The sequence below is a fragment of the Plecotus auritus genome, assembly GCF_963455305.1.
Source record: "Plecotus auritus genome assembly, chromosome: 9".
NCBI lineage: Eukaryota > Metazoa > Chordata > Mammalia > Chiroptera > Vespertilionidae > Plecotus > Plecotus auritus.
This window is the reverse complement of record NC_137783.1, coordinates 79,629,914-79,651,812: the sequence shown is the minus strand read 5'-3', so window position 1 is coordinate 79,651,812 and position 21,899 is coordinate 79,629,914. Positions and strand designations below refer to the sequence as shown.

The 21,899-nt window shown below is 39.1% G+C and overlaps 2 protein-coding genes across 11 annotated transcripts in view; one reads left to right on the top strand and one right to left on the bottom strand.

The window, feature by feature from the left end:
- Positions 1-763: 763 nt before the first annotated feature.
- Positions 764-12,302, top strand: MSANTD4 (Myb/SANT DNA binding domain containing 4 with coiled-coils). Of its 5 annotated transcripts, none has more exons than XM_080641400.1 (4): positions 764-839; positions 1,920-2,005; positions 8,143-8,741; positions 9,087-12,302. In XM_080641400.1, exons 3-4 carry the CDS (start codon positions 8,280-8,282, stop codon positions 9,660-9,662), a joined length of 1,038 nt encoding a protein of 345 aa, XP_080497526.1. In that variant the 5' UTR covers positions 764-839; positions 1,920-2,005; positions 8,143-8,279; the 3' UTR covers positions 9,663-12,302. The 5 variants fall into 5 exon arrangements, with proteins under 5 accessions (XP_080497526.1, XP_080497522.1, XP_080497525.1 ...); XM_080641396.1 differs by lacking the exon at positions 764-839 and adding an exon at positions 854-980; XM_080641399.1 differs by lacking the exon at positions 764-839 and adding an exon at positions 904-1,004.
- A 5,938-nt stretch (positions 12,303-18,240) lies between these two features.
- GRIA4 (glutamate ionotropic receptor AMPA type subunit 4) overlaps positions 18,241-21,899 on the bottom strand; it is a 430,608-nt gene continuing 426,949 nt past the window's right edge. For 5 of the 6 annotated variants that reach the window (XM_080641388.1, XM_080641385.1, XM_080641386.1 and 2 more), the window contains one exon: positions 18,245-20,675. Coding sequence is in view for 5 of the 6 variants with exons in the window: in XM_080641385.1 (XP_080497511.1) it covers positions 20,511-20,675 (165 nt within the window). In the remaining variant the exon portion in view is untranslated. Of the gene's footprint in view, positions 20,676-21,899 lie in introns of all 6 variants that reach the window. The other variant, XM_080641389.1, reaches the window with a different exon arrangement.

Here is a 21,899-nt window from a genome sequence, read left to right as displayed (position 1 = left end):
AACCAGGATATACTCTGCCCTGGCCAGTATGGCTCAGTTGGCTGGGCATCATCCTGTGCAGTGAAAGGGCACTCATTCCATTCCAGATCAAAGCACATGCCCATCTCCATCCCCGGTAGGTGGCGAGCAGGAGGCTAAAGATCAATGTCTCTCTCGGTCTTTCCATCCCTCTGCTCTCCAAAAACCCTGAATAAAAGTATTTTAAAAATATTAAAAAAAGAAACGAGGACCTAGAGGGAGGAAACCCCGGAGAAGCACGTATTATGGAAAACAGTGAAGAAACAGTCAACAAGTCAAATATTTTTTGAGGAGTCAAGTAAAATAAAAATAAGGACTGAGGAGTGATGCCTAGATTTAGCCATAAGGAAAACACTGGTGACCCTGGCAAGGGAAACCTCAGAGAAATGGTTGAGGCCAAACTATGTTGGAGTAGCTTGAGCAGAAAGTGATGCTGGGCTCGGAACCCGCGGAGGCCGCACAAGGGTCCTACTTCCTCTTTGCCCTTTTAAAAGTTGAGGGTCAAGGACAAGAGTAGAGTTTGGAGAGGGCGCGGCTAGCGACCCAACCAGGCGGAACCGCGCGGCGCTGATCGTTAAGGTCCAATCCTGTCCTAGAGCACACTTGACTGACAGAGCTGCGCGCCAAAGACTGAGCGCAGGGCGGGAGGCCGTGAGTCACGGGGGAGGAATTCCAGGGCACTAACCCGGAACCGGTTTGGGACTCGTCTCCCATTGTGAGGCCAGACCTGGGGCGAGCCGTCAGCCAGAAAGGCAGTACCCTCCGGGCCAATGGACGAGCCGGACCAAACGAATGGCAGCCGAGCCAGCCAATGGGTGGTGGTAAGGGGGCGGGCGAAGTAGGGGGGCGGGGAGTCAATGAAGCATCTTTCTTTCTAGACCTCTTAGAAGCGGCAGGGCGGAGGTGCCTCAGGGTCGCTGGTGTGTGGCTCCGACCCGGGCTAGGCGGCAGCTCCGCAGACGGTTGGTGCCCTCGCAGCAGGGAAGGTGCCCACGGGGTCAGCGGCAGGCGGCTGGGTTCCCCCGCAGCCGGCTCTGCCCTGGCTCTGCGGCGTAGCGGGACTACGACGCTGGGGAGAAGTACCAGTGGTGGCTGCAGCCTGACCAGGAGGGTGGGGAGGGCCCAGGCTGCTGCTGGAACAAGATGCAGAAGTTTACGGGCACCTGGTCGGGACACTAATTTAGTATCTGGAGAGAGGCTGTCTTTCCCGGTCGCCCCGTCTCCTATGGGTGCAGCCGAAGCGCTGTGACCGAGGCAGGTGCGATTCCCGGCTCGCGAGGCCTCCTGGGAATTCAGTTCTGGATTCTTCCCAGGGATTGTCGCCGGGCGGTCCCCAGGGAAGCGGCAGGAGGGAGTGTGGGGTACTTTATTAATCAGGTATCTGGCGACCTTAAGTAAACTTTAGTTATTTACCTACTGCAAGTTCTAGAGAAGAGCATTTTATATAGCAAGGTAGTGAATAACAGCGATTTTCAACCCCTTTCACCTCATGGCACACGTAAACTACCAAAATTCTGGGGCACACCAAAAAATATATATATTTTTGCCGATTTGACAAAAAAGGAAAGGTATAATTTTGATGTCTATTATTGAATTGGCTGTCATATTTTAAAAATTGACAATGTAAAGGAAAAGAAGTGGGTGCCCTTGACTAGTCAGGTATTTCATATTTTTAAATTTCTTGCTGCACGTCGGTGTACCCTGGCGCACTGATTGAAAATCGCTGTCCTACATGGTTGTTGGGGTGGCGGGTCAGGTGGGGGCAGCTTGTAGATGTTGTGATGCTTTTTTTCTTGAATAGCCTAATGAATTACCCCCCCCCCCATTTTTTGGGGGGGCCCAGAATTTACTGCCTGATTTTCCTCAGATCTTTTAATTCTGTCTTATTATGCAATATTTAGGAACTTCATTCTCAAGTGTTAGTCCTTGAGAAAAATTGACCAGTTATAATATGCCATTGGCGGTACATCATCTTCAAAAGGATTACGTAAGTGAACTACTTATTATACCGACTTCCAGCCAGTAAAGAATGATTGTGAGATTGGATTCAGGAAAATGGCTGTTCGCTGTGACTGAGCATGGAAGATTTATGAATTTTTAGAGGGTGCAACTACTGATTTCCCTTCTGTAAAGATAGAGAAGGCCACCAATATAAAAGCGATAGCATTTGACATGTAAAATAGCATCTTTTCACATTTTATGAGGCATTATATACCCAAGAATATGTGCCTGGCACATAGCAGGAGCTCGACAAATATTTTTGAGTAAAAAATTGGATAATGGCTGAGAGAAAACCCAAGCTCTGTTATATGAATACCAAAATGTAAAGGAGAGGATAGGAAAAAAACACAAACAAACCACAGTAATGGAAATAAAGGTTAGTTGGTTAGCAAGCATAGCTACCAAATTTAAACTTAAGGTGCTTTCCACCATTCATCAGAAGATGTCAAAGGATTTTATACTACTAAGCCATGACTGACTAGAAATCCAATATACATGCTAATATCAAGTGCATTTGGTCAGTGAAATAGTCCATCAGTTTAACATAGAACGGTTAGGGACAAAGAGATACCGCTTTTGTAAGATAGAGGCATGGAGCTACAGATCGTTGGGAAAAAAATAGGACATGCGAATAACAATGCTGCCAAATTGTAAAAACATGTTGACTCAGGCATAGTTTTAAGAGGACTGTTATTTTTACCAGGTACTGGTAAGTTTACCAGAGTCCGATTACTAAATTGATCTCATAGTCTAAGAGCAGCAAAATCTGAGGATGGATATCTGCATAAATTAGGATTCTCTTGACAACTGTAATCACTGTTTTTTATTATTATATACTTTTATATTTTATGTATTACAGTTATGTATTAGTACAGTAACATTGCCTCCATATAGAAGGTAACCTGCTTGAATTTCAAAAATATATCTGAACTTTCATAGATATATTTTTCTCTTGTAGTAAGTTTTCTAGCAGAGTAAAAGGTCTTAGCCAGCATTAAAGATTTGTTGACATTTGGCCCCAACCTAGTTTCTCCTCTTTATTACTGTCTCTATTAAGTCTTCTTGTTTTATAAGATCCAAATTAAATGCTGATTTCTGCTCACATCCTTGATCCCACCAAACATGTCTACTTTTTCTGAACACCCAGTGTATTTTTTTAGTACTTCTCTTGTTGCACTTTTTATATATTCACATTCATCCAGTAATGAAATATTTGCTTACTGTATCCAGACACTGTACTAGGAAATGGCTAATAGATGGTATTTCTTGAGGGCTTACTATATCTTAGGCATTGTAAGATTCTTAATTGGTTTATCTCTTTTAATCATTAAAACATCATGCATATTAATTCACTATTTTTCCCATTTATAGATGAGGAAATAAGTTTAAAAGGTTAAGTAATTTGCTTAAGAACACAGAGCTAGTAAATGATAGAATTAACATACAAGCCTAGGTAGTCTGTATTCACATCACAACTTCCAGTTTGTAGTCTTCATTATAATTTTTCATGTAAATTTTTTATGTACAATGTTTTACAAGATTATAAATTAATAGCTGGAGTACTATAGTCTTCTGTGATCCCTTATTGCTTCTAATGTAAAATAAATGACTATAATACAGCTTGATAGTGGAAGCATGTAGCAAAGACGTTAGATGAATGAGAACAGTGAAGGCATCTTGAACAGATATTTAAGCCAAGGGTTGAGGATAAGTAGTCATTGGCCAGACAAAAGAGCATAGACCCTGAGAGTTGGGAGGCTGGGCTAAAGGAATGCATTATGATAGTCCTGAGTCAGGGATCATGAAAGCTGGAACTGTGCTGTTTAATACAGTAGCCAATAGCCACATAAATCTGTGTGGTTAGGCCAAATTGCACTGTAAAATGTAGCATAAAATACCCACTGGATTTTGAAAACAATGAAAAAAAAGTAAAATATCTGCATTACTTTTTATATTGATTATGTATTTAAATGATAGTATTTTGCTATATTAGGTTAAAGTATAATAATTTTTACTTATTTCTTTTTTTAAAATGTTTTTTAAATTGATTTTTTAAAAAATATATTTTTATTGATTTCAGAAAGGAAGAGAGGGAGAAACATCCATGATAAGAGAGAACCATTGATTGGCTGCCTCCTGTACTCCCCCTACTGGGCATTAAGCCCACAACCCAGGCATGTGCCCCAACTGGGAATCGAACCCGTGACCACCTGGGTCAATGCTCAACCACTGAACCACGCTGGCCAGGCTAAATTGATATTTAGAGAGCGAGGAAGGAAGAAATATAGAAAGGTAGAAACATCAATGAGAGAGAGAAACATCATTGATTGACTACCTCCTGCATGCCCCCTCCTGGGGATGGAGCCCGCAACCCAGGCATGTGCCCTGACTGGAAATCAAACAGTGACCTCCTGGTTCATAGGTGGATGCTCAACCAGTGAGCCACACCGGCTGGGCTGGAAGTCTACATTAGAATTGATTTGCTTGCAATCTTTTTTGTTTTTGAATGCTTTGCCCTTTTTATAGGAGTGTGAAATTGACTGATTTTTTGAGAGTTCATTTTCTGCTCTTTTGAAATTTCAGTTCTCTCTGACCTCCATTTCAGCAGCAAGTGGCAGTTCATATAATTATGCCACATGAGTAATTGGAAACAAAAAGTTAGTGATGGGCATCTTTTTGGTGATGTTATTACATACATAGAGTCAGTTAAACAAAGATTACTGGGAACTTGAAAAAGTTCAGTGAAATTGTAATAAAAAATACCTTTTTATTTGAGTTTAGAAATAAGGAATTTACATTCACTTTTAAGTCCTAAACAGAAAAGACTCAAACAATGGTAAAAAATATGTGTGTACTTGTCAATTAACTTTAGTTAACCATACTCAATTGTTATGTTTTGCTTCAGTAGGAGATATTATTTGAATTGCCAATACTAGAGAAATATTTTTTACATTAATAAGAATTTTAAATTGGTCGATATTAAAGTATTTAAGAGAAGAAACCATGGTAGAGTGAAACCTACCTGGTTGAAGCTTTGAAGGGTTTTTCTGCCTATATACAGAACTTTATCAGAACCTTCCACATATATTAGAATCTGCTCTTTTTGAAAATCTTCTAAAATAGTTGAATCTCAAAACTTAGCAATACATTTCTAAGATTTAGGGATCACAAGCTGCTGCTAATAAAGTGGAAGGAGATGTAACTTAAGGGAATCAGGATATACACTGAGTGGCCAGATTATTATGATCTCTGAACGCATAATCTGGCCACTCAGTGTATATCCTATGTAATAAAAGGCTAATATGCAAATTGTCCGTTAGACCAGCAGGCAGCCCGGCCAACCACCCATGTCCCCGTCCCCTGGCCAGGCTGGCTGAACCCCACCCATGCATGAATTCATGCACCAGGCCTCTGATATATACACTGAGTGGCCCAATTATTATGACCTCTGATATATATATTAGAGGCCTGGTGCATGAATTCGTGCATGGGTGAGGTCCAGCCAGCCTGGGGGGAGGGGACATGGGCGGTTGACCAGCCTGCCTGCTGGTCAAACTCCTGGTTGAGGGGACAATTTGCATATTAGCCTTTCATTATATAGGGTTATTATATAGGATATACAATGACTGGCCAGATTATTATGCGTTCAGAGACCATAATAATCTGGCCACTCAGTGTAATTGTATGTAACTGTCTTTGTGTAGTGAACAAATTATGTAACTTCTGAATTTTATTTCATAAATAGAAATGCTGGTATTGCACATTCCATGCTGTGGTGGGATTAAACTTAGTGGATATTTGATGTTGTGTTTTTTTTCATGTTGGTAGGAAATGTTTATGATCATATAATGATAGACCTGAAAGGTCCTTAGCAATCTCATCCCAACCTCTTTGAGGAAAGAAAAGTCAGCTCTGTCACAGTAATCAGTGAGTGAATTTGAAGTAAAAAAACATTATATATATATATGTATATATATATATATATACACACACACACATACATATACATATACATATATATATATATATATATCTATATATATATATATATATATTCTTTATTCTTTCTGAGCTCTTCTCTCCCATTACCTACCTTTAAAATCTCTTTTGTAAAGAAAAGACTCAGTCAACATCTTTTCCAACTTCCTACTGTGCCTTCTCATACTGCAAAGGCTAGATAACAGAGAGAACTACATTTCCCATCTCCATTGTAATGAGGGATTTGGGCTGTGCTGTAGATTCCACCAACCAGATGCACTTGTTTCAACCTGAAATCAAAGTATGGTAGAGAGTCGGGTGTGTTAAGTATTTGTGTTATACTTGTGTGGGTCTTGCACAGTGGTTCTCAAATTTTAGCATGCATTAAAATCATCTGGAGGGCTTATTGAAGCATAGGTCACTACACTAGGCCCCACCCCCAGAGTTCCTGATTCAGTTGGTCTGGGGCATGCCTGAGAGGTTTATTTTTCTAACATAAACTTCAGTGCATATACCTTCTTTGATGTTTTGACAGCATGAGTTTCTGGAAACTGGACAAACATTCTGTCTTGCATCCATGTAAGAGAAATGTTTACAAGAGGATCATTCCCATTCAGAATTTATATTAAAACTTTGCTATGTCTGTTTTAAAATTTATTTCATGGAGGCTCCAAGTACAGTTACTTGCCTGTAACTTTGCTATTAAAATTGTCTAGGACAGTGGTTGGCAAACCGCAGCTCATGAGCCACATGCGTCTCTTTGGCCCCTTGAGTGTGGCTCTTCCACAAAATACCACGGCCTGGGCGAGTGTATTTTGAAGAAGTGGCGTTAGAAGAAGTTTAAGTTTAAAAAATTTGGCTCTCAAAAGAAATTGCAATCGTTGTACTGTTGCTATTTGGCTCTGTTGACTAATGAGTTTGCCGACCACTGGTCTAGGATATTTGTAAGGTACTGAGAAGTTCTTCAAAGAAAGGCAAATAATTAAAAGCATTAATTAGAAACAAATAGAGCCTTCAACTTTGTTTTGCTTGATGTTAGGAGCTTTTGTTTAGGTGGTTTGGATTGAAGGAGGGAGAGGATGTGATGAGCATTGAGGGACAGAATTTCAATGGGGAACCATGAAAATGTGCACTGGTTTCCACAAGGTTTAAGAATATAATTTTTAAAAAATTTAATTGGTGATCTTTTTCTTTAATTGATTAATTAGGTGGGGTGGCTTGCCACTTTAATGTTACCCCTTTAATTCCTTACAATAGTTTTATTGTTTTCAGGAATTTTATAACAAGCTTGGTATTTATGTGTAGGTGTAACCTAAAAATGAGTTTTAATTTGAGAAATAGTAAAATATAAGTAGTTGTCATTTCTCTGATCAAATTACATTGTCTATAGTTGTTTCTGAATTTTATAGATTTTTTAGCCAGCCTTTTAAAGTTCCTTTAAAATTATTCTACAGAGTCTGAATTTTTCTTTTTGATATCTCAAACTAGTGGTCATTTTGACAAATTGGCTCATTCATTCATTAAAAAATTATTTATGCTATGTCTGCCATGTGCCAGAAACACTGCGAGACTCTGGGAAGGTGACGGTGAGCAGAACCTTGCCACCCTCACGAAAATTCTAGTGAAATGGGGAGAGAGATTCTTGGCTACATGTTAACACAAATGTGACATTTAGCGAGGACAGGGAAGGAAGGTGTGTAGTCATAGCTTTTGTTAGAGCGATTTGACTTGCCAGGGAAAGTTTCACTGAGGAACAGATGTCTAGTCTGGGAGCTGCAGCATGAGGAGGAATTAGTAGGCCAAGAAGAGAGCAGTCCATTCCTAGGCAAGGAGAACAGTGCACAAATGCCCTGAACAGGGAAAGAGCTGGATGAGAAAGGGTGACTAAAGTCCAGTGTAGTTGGACTAGAGAGGATGGATTGGGGAGAAGGAGCTGGAGAAGTAGGAAGTAGATCAAGAGTGAATATTACCAATTAGTTAGGAATCATTACAGAAGCCCAAGTGAGAAGATGATACTGGAGGGCAGAAGTAAATGTCGGCAGTTTTGAGCCATATTTAGAGGGTTTAAAAAAAAATGTATATAGCTGAGTGGGTTGAAGTACATTGCAGAAGTTACAGGTTGATTGATTTTACTTTTTTCTCTAGGAATTATCCAGCCTGCCTTTGCTACTATGGAACAGAAACTGATTTAAACGAAGTACCTTGATTTTTGTACTTTGTAGCATTCCTAAAATTCTAATCCTGTCTTCTCTTACATTAAAAACTGCATTTAAGTTAGAAATATGAAGCAGTTGAAAAGGAAAAGGAAAAGCAATTTTAGTGTTCAAGAAACTCAGACTCTTTTGAAAGAAATTACAAAAAGGAAAGAAGTCATTTTTTCCAAGCAACTCAACACAACAATTAATGTGATGAAGCGCATGGCTTGGGAGGAGATTGCACAGTGTGTGAATGCCGTGGGAGAAGGAGAACAGAGGACAGGGACTGAAGTGAAAAGGAGGTACCTTGACTGGCGAGCACTTATGAAGAGAAAGAGGATGAAAGCGAACATTAAGCTGGTTGGTTCTGGGTTTCCCCTTCCTTCATCTGATTTAGATGACTCTCTTACTGAAGAGATAGATGAAAAGATTGGATTCCGAAATGAAGCAAATTTTGATTGGCAAAATGTGACAGATTTCAGGGATGCAGGTGGATCCTTAACTGAGGTGAAAGTGGAAGAGGAAGAAAGAGATCCCCAGAGTCCTGAGGTAAGTATTAGCCTGTGAGCCCTTTTATTCATTTAATTTCTTCAGCTGTGATGTGTGAGTTCATTATAGTCCAGGAGCAGTTAAGAAGTTCCCAGATTTTCAAGCTAACTTCAAAATAGAATATAAACTCATTCCATTTTCTTTTCTTTATATCTTTACTCTCTTCTCACCTAAATATACTTCTCTCAATTATTTGTTAGTGACATCAGCTAATTCATTGCAAAATTATTCAAAATGCAAAGTAAATGGTTTTATGTCCTCAAACAATACAAGATTTTAAGAAATATTTAGACAAATAACAATCATGAGATAGAAATAATACTGAAAATTGCTTTTTTCTGTTAGTTTGAGATCGAGGAGGAGGAGGAAATACTGTCATCGGTCATACCAGATTCCCGGAGGGAAAATGAACTTCCTGACTTCCCTCACATCGATGAGTTTTTTACTCTAAACTCAACACCATCTAGATCTGCCTATGACGAGCCCCATTTGCTTGTAAACATAGAGAAACAGAAGCTTGAGTTGGAAAAGCGACGGCTGGATATCGAGGCCGAAAGATTGCAGGTTGAAAAGGAGCGCCTGCAGATCGAGAAAGAGCGGCTTCGGCACTTAGACATGGAGCACGAGCGGCTGCAGCTGGCGAAGGAGAGGCTGCAGATTGAGAGAGAGAAGCTCAGGTTACAGATAGTCAACGCAGAGAAACCGTCTTTGGAAAATGAACTCGGTCAAGGAGAAAAGCCCATACTTCAACCACAGGACATAGAAACAGAGAAGTTAAAACTCGAGAGGGAACGCTTGCAACTGGAAAAAGATAGGCTGCAGTTTTTGAAATTTGAATCGGAGAAGCTGCAGATTGAAAAGGAACGCTTACAAGTAGAGAAAGAGAGACTCCGAATTCAGAAGGAAGGACACTTGCAGTGATTTCTCTAGGTCTCCATTAGCAAGTGTTTGTAAACCATAGGTTTTTCTCTGTATCAGGTAATATGAAAATGGTCGCAGGATTAGCTGATTTTTTCCCCCCCGTTTAATGTCAGTGTTTCAATAGGAAAAAGATAGTTGTATGTGGGTAACTGTATGCTTAATAGTGTATTATATAAAAATTATGTGCCCTAGCATAAACAGCATTGTAGGAGCTGTTGCGCTGTACTCTTTAAAGCAGTGGAATTACATAGTGTGTATAATCTGTGCACTCAGTTTACAATCATGTCTGCATAAAATTCTAGCTCAGTGATTCTCAGCTGGGGGTGATTTTTGCCCCCAGTGGACATTTGGCAATGTTTGGCAATTTTTGGTTGTCAGAAATGGAAGGTGGGGTGTTGCTGCTGGCATGTCGTGAGTAGAGAGGCCAGGGATGCCTATGTCCGGCAGTGCACAGGATAACCCGCCACAAGAATTGTCCAACAGAAATGTCAGTATTACTGAGGGGAGAAACCCTATCCCAGCCTGACTGTGCACCTCTATGGCTTTGTTTTATAGTTTCTGAATATTAAACCTCAGATATTTGTGTGGGTAGTTACTTAAATGGCCAGCAAACTTTATGAAACATTACTGTGTAGTTATGTAGAATTTAGAAAGTGATGAAAATTATAGATAATTTATTTCCATGTTTCCATCTATAAATAACCTGATTCAGAAACAATACAGGGAACATCGGTGATTGTCCAAAATGAGTTACTTTGAAAAACAGTTCATTCATCTATTGGTGCTTTAGAAGCAGCACATACTTTTCAAGCTTTAGTTCCCTTTCTTCTTTGAATCCATTTCCATTGTAAAATTGTCATTTCAACCATGTACTGAAATCTTAAAGTAAGTGAATGGTTGAAGCTAGTAAAAAATGATGCCAATGTAAAAATGATACCAGTAGTCCATGAGCTTGAACTCAGTGAGTGGTTATTTGATTTTAAAATAAATAATAGTTATTTGGGAGTAGGGGTGGGTGAGAATGTCCTCTGAATCATGATGATGATGAAATAATGATAATAGTTGCTGTGTGTTATGAATTAGGGAAGTACTGTCTGACCTAAACTGTAGAACAGTTCTTGAGGGTAGTACCTAATATTCCTTAATTTGAGGCTCAGAGAAATCACACACTGAATGAAGGGCTGATCTCATATATTGTAGTGTGTTTTGTCTTTGCTCCTTCCTGAGGAACAAAGTTTTTATCTTCAGTCCCTTTGGTATGGTATTTGTTCTGAGACCAAGGGCTTTTGCTTAACCTGGTGATTTGCTTTCAGCCCCCTGAGGTCCTTTTTCCACAAGCCAGGTGATTCTAATACACACCAAAGTTGAGAATCACTGCACGAGATCACTTTGTATTTTCTGATTTCCAGGGCTGATGTGTAGCTTTAATATATCCCATTTGTTGACGGATATTACCGTGATTCTGCGTTTGTTCCTTGTTAATTTAAGAATGTCTTGAAACCACATGTGATATCGGAGTATGGGTACACAAGGAAAAATAGACTTCTGCTTAGTTACCTTGACTTGACATAGTGTTATTTTTCTATAACTGAAATAAATCCTTCTACTCTAGAAATAAAATTTGCCTATACTAACTCTCTGGAAGCTTATCATTTCAAGTGAGGCTTGTGCTATGAGGATTGAGGTTATCCAGCCTGGAAGAGAACCTTATCATGGTGAATGGGGTCAGGGGACCTAACATTTGTGTTAGGCACTATGCTGCCTGCTTTTCATACCTTATTTTATTTACTCCTCAGAACAACCCTTCAGCTAAGTCATCTTATGCCTACTTTTATAAGAAAGGAAATAGTGCCTCATCAGTTTAATTAATTAAATACCTGAAAAATGACATTAATCCTGACCCAAGTTTTTAGTGTAAGAGCTCTATGGAGAAGTTGTAGTGAAAGTTTGGAGGTGTAGTTATGTGTTGTAGCTTTGCCACATAACTGCTTGTGAAACATTTAACTTGTCTGTGATTTGATTTCCTCCACTATAAAATGGGCTTAATGATACCTGCTTTGCCTATGCTTCATAGTTTTTTTGCCTTCCTCATTCTATCCAGGTTATTGATCAAGTCCTGTCTTATCTTCTGATGCTTCTGATCAACCTCCTCCAACCTCACCTGTGGCATTTGCAACCTGTATTGCAGCAGCTTTCTGTCTCTCAGCTCCTTCCTTCCTAATCCCCCCTGTATGACACTTCCAGAATATATTTCCCCAAAGTACTGCCTTTATCATGTCCTGAGAATAAACAGGGCATGAAGTGGAAAAGGAGCAGAGCGCTGGAAAGATCAGGGTCCAGTACCAGCTCCACTTACCTGCCGGGTGATGTGGACAGTAATTGTCTCTGAGCCCCATTGTTCTAGTCTATTACATCAAACATATGCCATGCTTGACTCTCACCATGTGTGGAATAATAGCATTAGTATTATGAAAATGCAGTTTAAAACTTGAGAGCAACTTAGTAATATTGCAAACGTGTTCTACCTAAAATGAGTCTCCCATTCTCTTCTGAATCATGTATAAAGTCCTCAAATGTTCTTTGCCTACTTTAAGATTTTCTCTTACCAACATGATTAAAATATTCCATTAATTTTTCTTGGATCATGTTGCTTTCCTTGACCTTTCCATTTTTTATCCTTGTGTGGCAATCAGCAGAGCAAAGCTTTTTCAGATCCAGGGACTTGACCATTTCTACCATTCTCTACCATAATTTAACCATATTAAAATGAATTTTGCTGAATAAAATTGGAATAGTTTACCTTATAAAATTGGTATTGTTATGTCTTCCAAAGTCTCCATAGGGAACTTGTAAATAAAAATACTAAAGTCAACATCAGTCTGCTCAGCTTATGACTCATTCCCCACTTGTCTGATCACTGCTCCTAGACAAGGGGTCGGCAAACTGGCTCACAAGCCACATGTGGCTCTTTGGCCCCTTGAGTGTGGCTCTTCCACAAAATACCACGGCCTGGGTGAGTCTATTTTGAAGAAGTGGCGTTAGAAGAACTTTTAAGTTTAAAAAATTTGGTTCTCAAAAGAAATTTCAATCGTTGCACTGTTGCTATTTGGCTCTGTTGACTAATGAGTTTGCCGACCACTGGCCTAGACCATAGGTATGGGCCCTGGCCATGTGTGTATCCTGTGACTGTTCCTTTGGCTATGCTATTGGCACTTGTACCAGAAGTGGATTTGGCATGGCCTTGCATTCCCTGAGGTAATTATCATTTGGAGGATTCTCTTTCCCATTAAAGATGATCTGCATTCTGACCCAGACCTAATGCTTCCCTTGATTCTACAAGTAAAAAGAGTTACAAGGATTTTAATTCAAATGTATTAGCTATGTACTCTGGTGCCCTCCTATGAGACCCAGAATCAATGGTTGGCTGTAGGTTCTCTGCTTCCTATGCCATTTCTAGATCATTGCTCCTTCATTCCTTTATATATATATAAAAAAAGGCAAACAAAAAATCCTTGCAGGCATGGAACAGGCTGACATACCTCGATGTGGGGTTGGGAGGATGAGAAGAGATAAACCAAAGAACTTACATACTTATATGCATAGCCCATGGACACGGGCAATAGGGTAGTGAAGACCTGGGAGGTGGGGGTAAGTAAGAGCTGGGAGGAGGGGGAGGGAATGGGAGATAATATATCTGTAATACTATCAATTGAAAAACAAAAAACACTCTTGCACCTTTGAAGTGGACACCCAAAATCATTGTCTTTTCATTACTGTTTTTGGTCACATTCATTGACTCATCTCTACCACTGGTAATCCTAGGAAGTTCCCAAGGAATTTTGGTGTCCAAGTGAAGAATCCTTAAAATCTTTGGCCACTTAGTTCTGTGTCCTCATCACCCCTTTCACCTCTTCCACTTTTATCTCAAACACTTGTGTCTCAGTATTCTTTTTAAAAAAATATATATTTTTTATTTCAGAGAGGAAGAGAGAGATAGAAACATCAATGATTAGAGAGAATCATTGATTGGCTGCCTCCTGCATGCCCCCTACTGGGGATTGAGCCAGAAACCCGGGCATGTGCCTTTGACCGGAATAGATCCAGGGACCCTTCCATCCTCAGGCTGTTGCTCTGTCCACTGAGCCAAACCGGCTAGGGCTGTCTCAGTATTCTTGACCAAGCCATCTCTCTCTATAATGACAAATTCAAACACCAACTCAGGGACTAGAATCCCCAAGCTTCCCAACTTGTTGCTAGTGTTTATAATCCTCAGGACTTGAAGTCCACTCCCCTTACAATTTGTCTTTCATAACTTTTTTTCCCCCACTTCAAATTCCATGATCACCATTTCACTCACATACCCATGCAGATTGGCATTATTCTAAATTCTCAGTCCCTTCTGGGCTCTCAACACTGCCTGCCAACTTTATTGTGGCTCTTTAGTCTATCCTCCACTCTTTAAAACCATGTGCTGTGGGTTGAACTCTGTCCTGAAAAGATATGTTGAAGTTCCAATGGTAGGTACGTGAATGTAATGTTAGTTGGAAATAGTATTTATGGATGTAATCAAGTTAAGGTCTTATTGGATTAGTGTGGACCCTCAATCCAATGACTAGTGTCTTTATGAGAGGGAGAGATTTAGATATGGAAATGGCACACAGGGGAGAATTTGTGAAGATAGATGCAGATTGGAAAGATGAAATTGTAATCAAAGGAATGCCATTGCTAGTAATGACCAGAAGGTAGGAGAGAGGCATGGAACAGATTATCCTTCAGCTTCTAGAAGGAAGAAATCTTGCTGACACCTTAATGTCAGACTTCTGAACTATGACGTTCCTAAACTAACCAAGTTCACACAAAACTAATCATCACACTTAATCAGAAACTGGGATGGGGCCCAATAATCTATGTTTTAAATAGGTTCTTTAGGTGATTCTCATGCACACTGTTTGGAAACTATAGATCTATACTTTTTACCTAGATGCTCAGCAATTCCAGTGGCTTCCATTACTATTTATATACTTACTCAGGAGAGTTATTTGTATTTTAGGATAATCACTCTTGCAGACATGTAGAAATTGGACTAAAAGGGGATATGTGAGGCAAGGAGCAAGGAGACCTATTAGGAGACAATTATGACAACAGTGAGAAATTATGAGCCATTGACTTAAATCAGTCATATTATGGATGAAGAGCATGGAACAGAGTAAAGAAATATTTGGGAGATACAAGAAATTTAAGATGTTGATTAACTGGATGTGAGAATAATGAAGAAAAGGGGTTTTAGAATGATTTTCATGTTTCTAATTTGGGAGATTGGATAAATAGTTGTGCCAGTCACTGAGACATGAAATACAAGAAGAGGTAGAGATGTAGAGTAAAAAATGAGGAATTTGACATGTGGCAATTGAGAAGTCATAAAGAGATGACCAGTAGGAAATTGAATATATGGGACTAGATTAGAAGTTAGATATTTTTGAGTTAATAGTGTACATAGGTGATTGTAGACATTTAATAATTGTGAGATCAACCAGGTGAAATAAGTCCTATGAGAAGAGAAAGGGGCACAAGGTAATCCTGAGTAATGTCAACACGTAAGTTTTGGTTGAAGAAAAAGAGGAGCATAAAGTAGACTGAGGAGGAAGAAATAGAGGCTTAGGGGAAAAACTAAAGAATGAAAAGATCAATTGGCTTAGTTACATATTGAGAATGTTTAGTTTATATGGCTGCAAGATGTTTATTGTGACTTTGGGAAGGACATTTTAGTGAAGTGATGGAACAAAATAAAGGGGTTAAATAAGGGATTAAAGGCCACTGTTTTCAGTGATTAGGATCAGAAAGGAAGGAGAGAATTTAGTCATCATCTAGAGTAAGACAACAAGGTAAATAATAATATGGCCTTCTTCATGTCTATTGGTATGAGTAACTTAATAAGACAGGGACTAAGACCAATGGGAATCAAGGAACTGCAGGACTAGGGCTTAAATACAGCATCTGCACTGACCTTAAAGTTGCTGAAGGTGATAAAACTTAGGGTGTAAAGAAAAAATTAGCCAAATGCCACAGTCCTTTTGAAGCATCCATTTTATATAAAAACTGCTGTTTGAAATTCTAACCCTGCTATTCTGGCTTCTGTAAACGCTTGCTTAAATAATAAGGAAAATAAGACTACTCCCATTCCAGAGAGGCCATAAATGTTTCCAGACGAAGTTTTCAATGCTGGCGCCAGGCCAGGCCTTTGGTTGAGGTCTCAAAGCCCCAGCACATAGGGGGCTCTTCAAGATTTTGCAAAGGGGACCGGAAAAACCCTTATTTGGGAGCCAAAGAGCTTCAAAAAGTATAAATAGGAAAGCTTCCTCCCTGTTTCTTTGCCCAGAATTTGAAAGGTATTTTTCTATGGGCCCACGCATAATAATAATAAAATGTGACTCCATTTCTCTAAGTGTTGCTTGGTTTTTCTCTGGTCTTCTGCAACACTTTACAAATATAAAGCAATGAGACAGAAGTCAGAAAACCAAATGGACAAATAGGCAGCCCATTTTTATAGCATGGTTACAAAAAGGAGGGTTTTTTATTCATGGGGCAAGGATGTAATCGTAAGGAATGCCCCTCTTCTTTCTAAATTTATAGTATATGAATTGATATAATCAGGTAGAGTGATGTTATATGGAGATTGGACAAAGCTCTGGGAAGTGGTTAAGGATGTTGGAAGTGTCCTTATTTATATTGAAGTCAGTAAGAAGAATGGTGTCAAGGTCAGGGACAGAGGGAAGCAGTGGGAAGATAAATTGGAAAAAGGTAAGAAGTACAGAAAAATATTGGGAGGAGAATGTAGGATGAGAGAGAGAGATTATTAGGGTGATTTCAACGTGAGGCTGTGACCAACAATGATATGGATGGAGGCCTAAAGGGTTCAAAGTTTCAAGTGACACTCAAGTCAAAGTGTCAAAAATTCTTACGCAGATCTGAGGCCCAAAGATTCAGAAGATCTGGCCTGTTCTGTGGTGAACTTAGATTAATGATGCTGGCAGTCTTTGTTATGCATAGAGTTAAACACAGAATATTGTTGGGCACTTTTCATGCAGCATTATATTAATAAGGAAAATGAATCTGCACAATTTTGATTTGTCTTTTCAGAAACTCTCCTGGATGTCACTTTAATTTAGTTCTTATTCCTATTAGCATTATTCTGTTCTCTGGGAAAATTATTAGAACATTTTTTCATTGATATTGGCAATATATAAAGTTGTGTTTATGCATTGACAAATATACATTGAACACCTACTATCTGCTATGCTTTAGGGAAATGGAATCAGTTGACAGGGATGGAGACCAAGGAGTAGCCAGAACTAACACCAAAGCAAGTGCAACAACAGTGTGGCTGGCACTTTCAATTAGTAGCTATTGAATTGAGTGAGGCAAAATGGTTCTCCTGAAGGCTCTTTATATCTTTCAAACGTGATCACTATATGCTTTTACCTAGCTGATAACTTGGCTTTGCTTCAAAATTGGCTTTGCCGGGTACATCAGGAAATTCTGCACTAGATGGTAATCTTGTTTGCTTAGCAATTGAGCCTCTTTATGGAACTAAATGTTTTTAACTTAAACATAAATGTTTTAAAGTTACATTTCCTAGCTTTGTAGCATTTCCTCAGATTGGAGTCCAGATAGGTATCTTTTTTTAGTAAAGTCAAATTTAAATTTTGTTTTCAGCAAAATTGTTTTATAAGAAATATAGAAAATTAAGCATATACTACTGTAACTAATATAGAAATAAAACTATAAGAAATGTAACTTCTTGTCCTAGCCAGTTTGGCTCAGTGGATAGTCAGCCTGTGGACTGAAGGGTCCCGGGTTTGATTCCAGTCAAGGGCACATGCCTGAGATGAGGGCTCAATCCCCAGTAGGGGGTGTGCAGGAGGCAGCCGATAAATGACTCTCATTATTGATGTTTCTATTCATGTTTCTATCTCTCTCTCCCTCTCCCTTCCTTACTGAGATCAATAAAAACATATTAAAAAAAGAAAAAAAGAAATGTAACTTATTAACTTTACATCACTAATTCACTCAGATTTAAGTGAAAGATATCTTTAGAAGTATGACTGAAAACCAAAGCAAAACCCCATTTTAGTTATTTAATTGCCTGTGACAATTTTTCTAGCTAAACAAATTTTTCCATAGTTAGGTACAATTACATGGAATACCTTCTCATTGGATCAGAAAATTCATCTTTCTTTCTTCCTTCCTTCCTTCCTTCCTTCCTTCCTTCCTTCCTTCCTTCCTTCCTTCCTTTCTTTCTTTCTTTCTTTCTTTCTTTCTTTCTTTCTTTCTTTCTTTCTTTCTTCTTTCTTACTTTCCCCTTCCTTTCTCTCTCTCTCTCTCTCTCTCCCCCCCCCCCCCGCCCCCTCTCCTCTCTCTTTTTCTTTCTTCATGACTACTCCTTCCAGTGAGGTAGACAAGGTCATGAAATCAGCCATCAGCCTTAATTTTTACTCATCATATACTTAATACACACTCTAGGGACTGTTAATGAGGAAAAGTATCTTTCTGTTTCCACGTAATAAAATTCAATTCAATTCATTCATTCAACAAATATTTTATTAAGCACCTACAATATGCCAGGCACTGTGCTGGGTGCTGGGGATACAACTGTGAACAAGATAGACACAGTCCCTGCCCTCAAGGAGCTTACAGTCTAGTAGTTATACAGACAAGTACACAGGCAATTACAATGCAGTATGGTAAGTGCATTGATGGGAAGAAAACATTAAAAGGGCCCTAACTCAGTCTCATAGGCAGGGGATGGTGGATGGAAATCTTCCCAGGGCAGGTAAAACTTGAGTACTGAAGGGTGAGTACAAGTTAGTCAGGAAAAGAGGAGAGAGGAAAGAGTTATAGATGGAAGAAATAGTACATACAGTGTCCCATGTGCTGCTTTTGAGGTTTGTTTGCAGCAAGGAGAGGTTGGGTCAAGGATGAGAGAAGTCATGAAAAGATACATAAGGACCAGGTCATGAAAGGACTCATTTGCTCTGCTCAAGAGCTTGGAATTTTTCCTGAGGGAACTGTGTGTGTGTGTTTTGTTAACAAATTTGAATTTTTACAAATTGCTCTTACTGTAGCACAGAGATTGAAAGGGGGATAGGAATCTTGAGCGCTGAGGCAAGATAATTAATCCTCTACGTTTTCCAACATTATTTTCCACAATATCACCCCTGTATTCTCTCCAGTCTATTCAGTTGCATCCAGTCCTTAAACAAGCCATTGCCATGCACAGCTTTGGGGCACTGTTCATCCCTAAGACTTTTAGCACCTTCTCCACCTATGAAAACTCAATTTATCCCCCAAAGCCAGACTTCCAAAATAATCCTAACTTGTGCTTTCTGTCAAGTATTGTGATCTCTAAGTATTGTTATGTTTATCTGTATTATACTTATTATTTCAAATGATTCAAACTTTCTTTTGATCCATGTTAATCCATTCACAACATAAGGTGACTTTGTAAATAAACATGGGTATAATTTTCTTCACAATTTTCAGTTGAAAACAAGGACTGAGTCTTCATTTGTTGTCGACCAGAAACTATTATCAGTGCCTTCAAATGATTTAAATGGAATAATGAGAATGGGGGAGAAGCCCAAAGAGACATTATTTTATGCAGCAAAATACAGTCAAGTAAAATTTCAACACACAATTACAGGGTTTGTTGCTATTTTGACAATGATTCATTTCCCAATTCAAACACTCCATCTTTGACATTAACCTGCTAACGAGGCAAAGACCTGTAAAAGAAGCTAGCTTGGTAAGCAAAAATAATAAGGGCTAGCTATAGTTTCCAATATGGCCCACACTTTACAATCTTAAAATTTCTCAAATAACGTTTATAACGATAAGAAAAAAACACCTTGTTGATATTGTAAGAATGTCTGTTGTTTTATTCTTTTTGGTGGGTACAAAAACCACAATTTTGTACACAGAACAAGAGTATAAACAATATTGATACCATGAGTGACCCCTAGTCACTTGGTTCTACATTGCAGACTGATGATTTTACGTTAATGTCGTCTTCCTTTTGTTTCTGTTCCGGGTATTGAGACAAATGCAATCTGTGGCTACCGATTCGTGTGAGGAAGTGAAGGTTACAGCAAACAAGATGACCAACAACTTTTATTTAAAAAAAAGTCTCTAGAGTTTATTACAGTGATGGCATTTATATCAATTATTGCAATGTACTGTTCCCTAAGATGGTTAGAAAAAAGAATCGTATTGTCCTCTACTGAATTTACATCATTTAAAAAGCAAGCATGTTTCAGTATTTTTTTCTCCAAAGTAAATGTAAATACTTCCTTTAATTTTTTTTTTCACAGGATTTACATGTGTGTTTATTATGTTCTTATCACAGTTTAGTGATGTGTTTTCTCAGCTGGACAGTCTTCGGTTGATTAGATGGGTGCTCTGGAGACAGTTAGCATGTTCGTTGACTTCTACAACTATCTCATCCCTTGCTGTGAAGGCCAAGGCCTTTGTGAGCAAGAACTGCAGAGTTGATGCGCTAACTCGCAAGCCTTATTAGTTTTTAAGTCCACTGGAGTGAAATTTGTTGCTGTTAATACACCCGTCCCAGATCCCCCCGCCCACGTCCCAAGAAAACCTAAGTTGTGAGTTTTCCTGATAGAAAATCTGAGTTTGGGTTTCCGAGCTGAGCTCATGCACATGTCGCTGCTGCTGATGTCCGGCGCTCTCAGCCGAAGGATTGGGCTAGCCAGGGCCGCGCGGGCCTGTTCCCCGGGCTGTTCCCGTCAGTCACCAACACAGTTTAATTAAGGCACTCAATTATTTTTTTGGTTTTTATGGTAGGTCCGATGCAATGACAGCCAATCCTGAACTTTGTCTAATTGCAGTTCCAGCATGTACAGCCTTCGGGCAGTCGGGCGTCAAGACGCGGCCGTTTTCACCCACACTCCCAGTGATGGAGAGTCTGGCCTTGTTTCTTATGGCTTCAGAAAAGGTCAGCTGGGGGGCATGGAAAGGAAACAGAGAGAATGTGGGGTGTTACACTATGTCTGTTTCTTCAACAATTTAGGACACAACAAACACCAAGATATCACTAGTAGACATCTGCATTTTTCCCCATATTCTTTTGATCATGTGAAAACTGGTTATCAGGAGAAAGAAAAGGTCACCGGTAGGGAGGAATGAATCGGCCTAGAGTTTGTGGTCCTACCTGTTTCAGAACTCATTCAAAAATCACCAAAGGAGGTTTTGCTTAGCAAATCTGGGGAGGTCACATCTTTTAACTTGCTGTACTCTACACCCTAGTATTTCAGATTTTACGCCATTCTTTGAGTCTTTTTATCTTTACAGGGATTTGTAAAGTCCTTTGCAAGGATTATGCTCTTAAAATTGTGATGAATTGTCTAAACAAACTATATACATAGAGTGTTCATGACAGGTCTTCCTGTTTTCAGAACACAGACCTAGCCACAGACACCTTCATTCGTTCACACCAGTTACAGACATGGCCCAGAACAGCACAGTTAGTGACATAAAGTTCATTCTATGCCTGACATGGAAGCTAAGGCTCATTAAGAAGCTGTAAGTGCTCAAAGGGGTCACACTGAACAGGGCATCTTTCAGTCCATCAGGATGGTCATCATTGGGGAGCTTCCCAGATTGAGGTTATGGGGCAGGTCTCTGAAATCCTCATTAAATTCTTGTTGTATGTCACATTAGGTAGCAGTTAGTAACATTACACAGTGGAGTTACAGGTGGTATTATGTAAATCTACTTACTATCATTCATTGCCTTTAAATTCTTTTGAGAGCTGAATTTTAATGTTAGCTCAAGAGGGAAAGTAAGCTAAACAAGATATTCCCTAAATTTGTTATGGCTTAGATCATAACTTTCTCATAATTCATAATGTATCTCAATTCCATATTGTGAATTTAAGTTAACCTTATTCGTTAGGAAATTCCATCCTGAATTTATTCTGCCATGAAATTTAAATATTTTAATAATTATTGATTAAATAATGAAATTAGTGACTGGAGTTAAACTGTTATAACAAAAAGGTTTAGACATCAGGCCCCTATAATGTTAGAAAGCTGAAGTCAAATTGCTAGGTAATGACACATTTATGATAAAAATCAGGTCATTATCATAATTCTGCTTTAGTGAACAACTAAAAAATTAATACTTATTTTCATGATCAGAGGTCAGCATACAATCTCTACAGAA

Excerpts from the sequence above, each read along its gene's own strand:
- MSANTD4 (XM_080641400.1), top strand. The coding sequence starts at position 8,280 with ATGAAGCAGTTGAAAAGGAAAAGGAAAAGCAATTTTAGTGTTCAAGAA. Across the intron at positions 8,742-9,086 it reads GAGATCCCCAGAGTCCTGAG|TTTGAGATCGAGGAGGAGGA; the intron begins GTAAGTATTAGC and ends TTTTTCTGTTAG.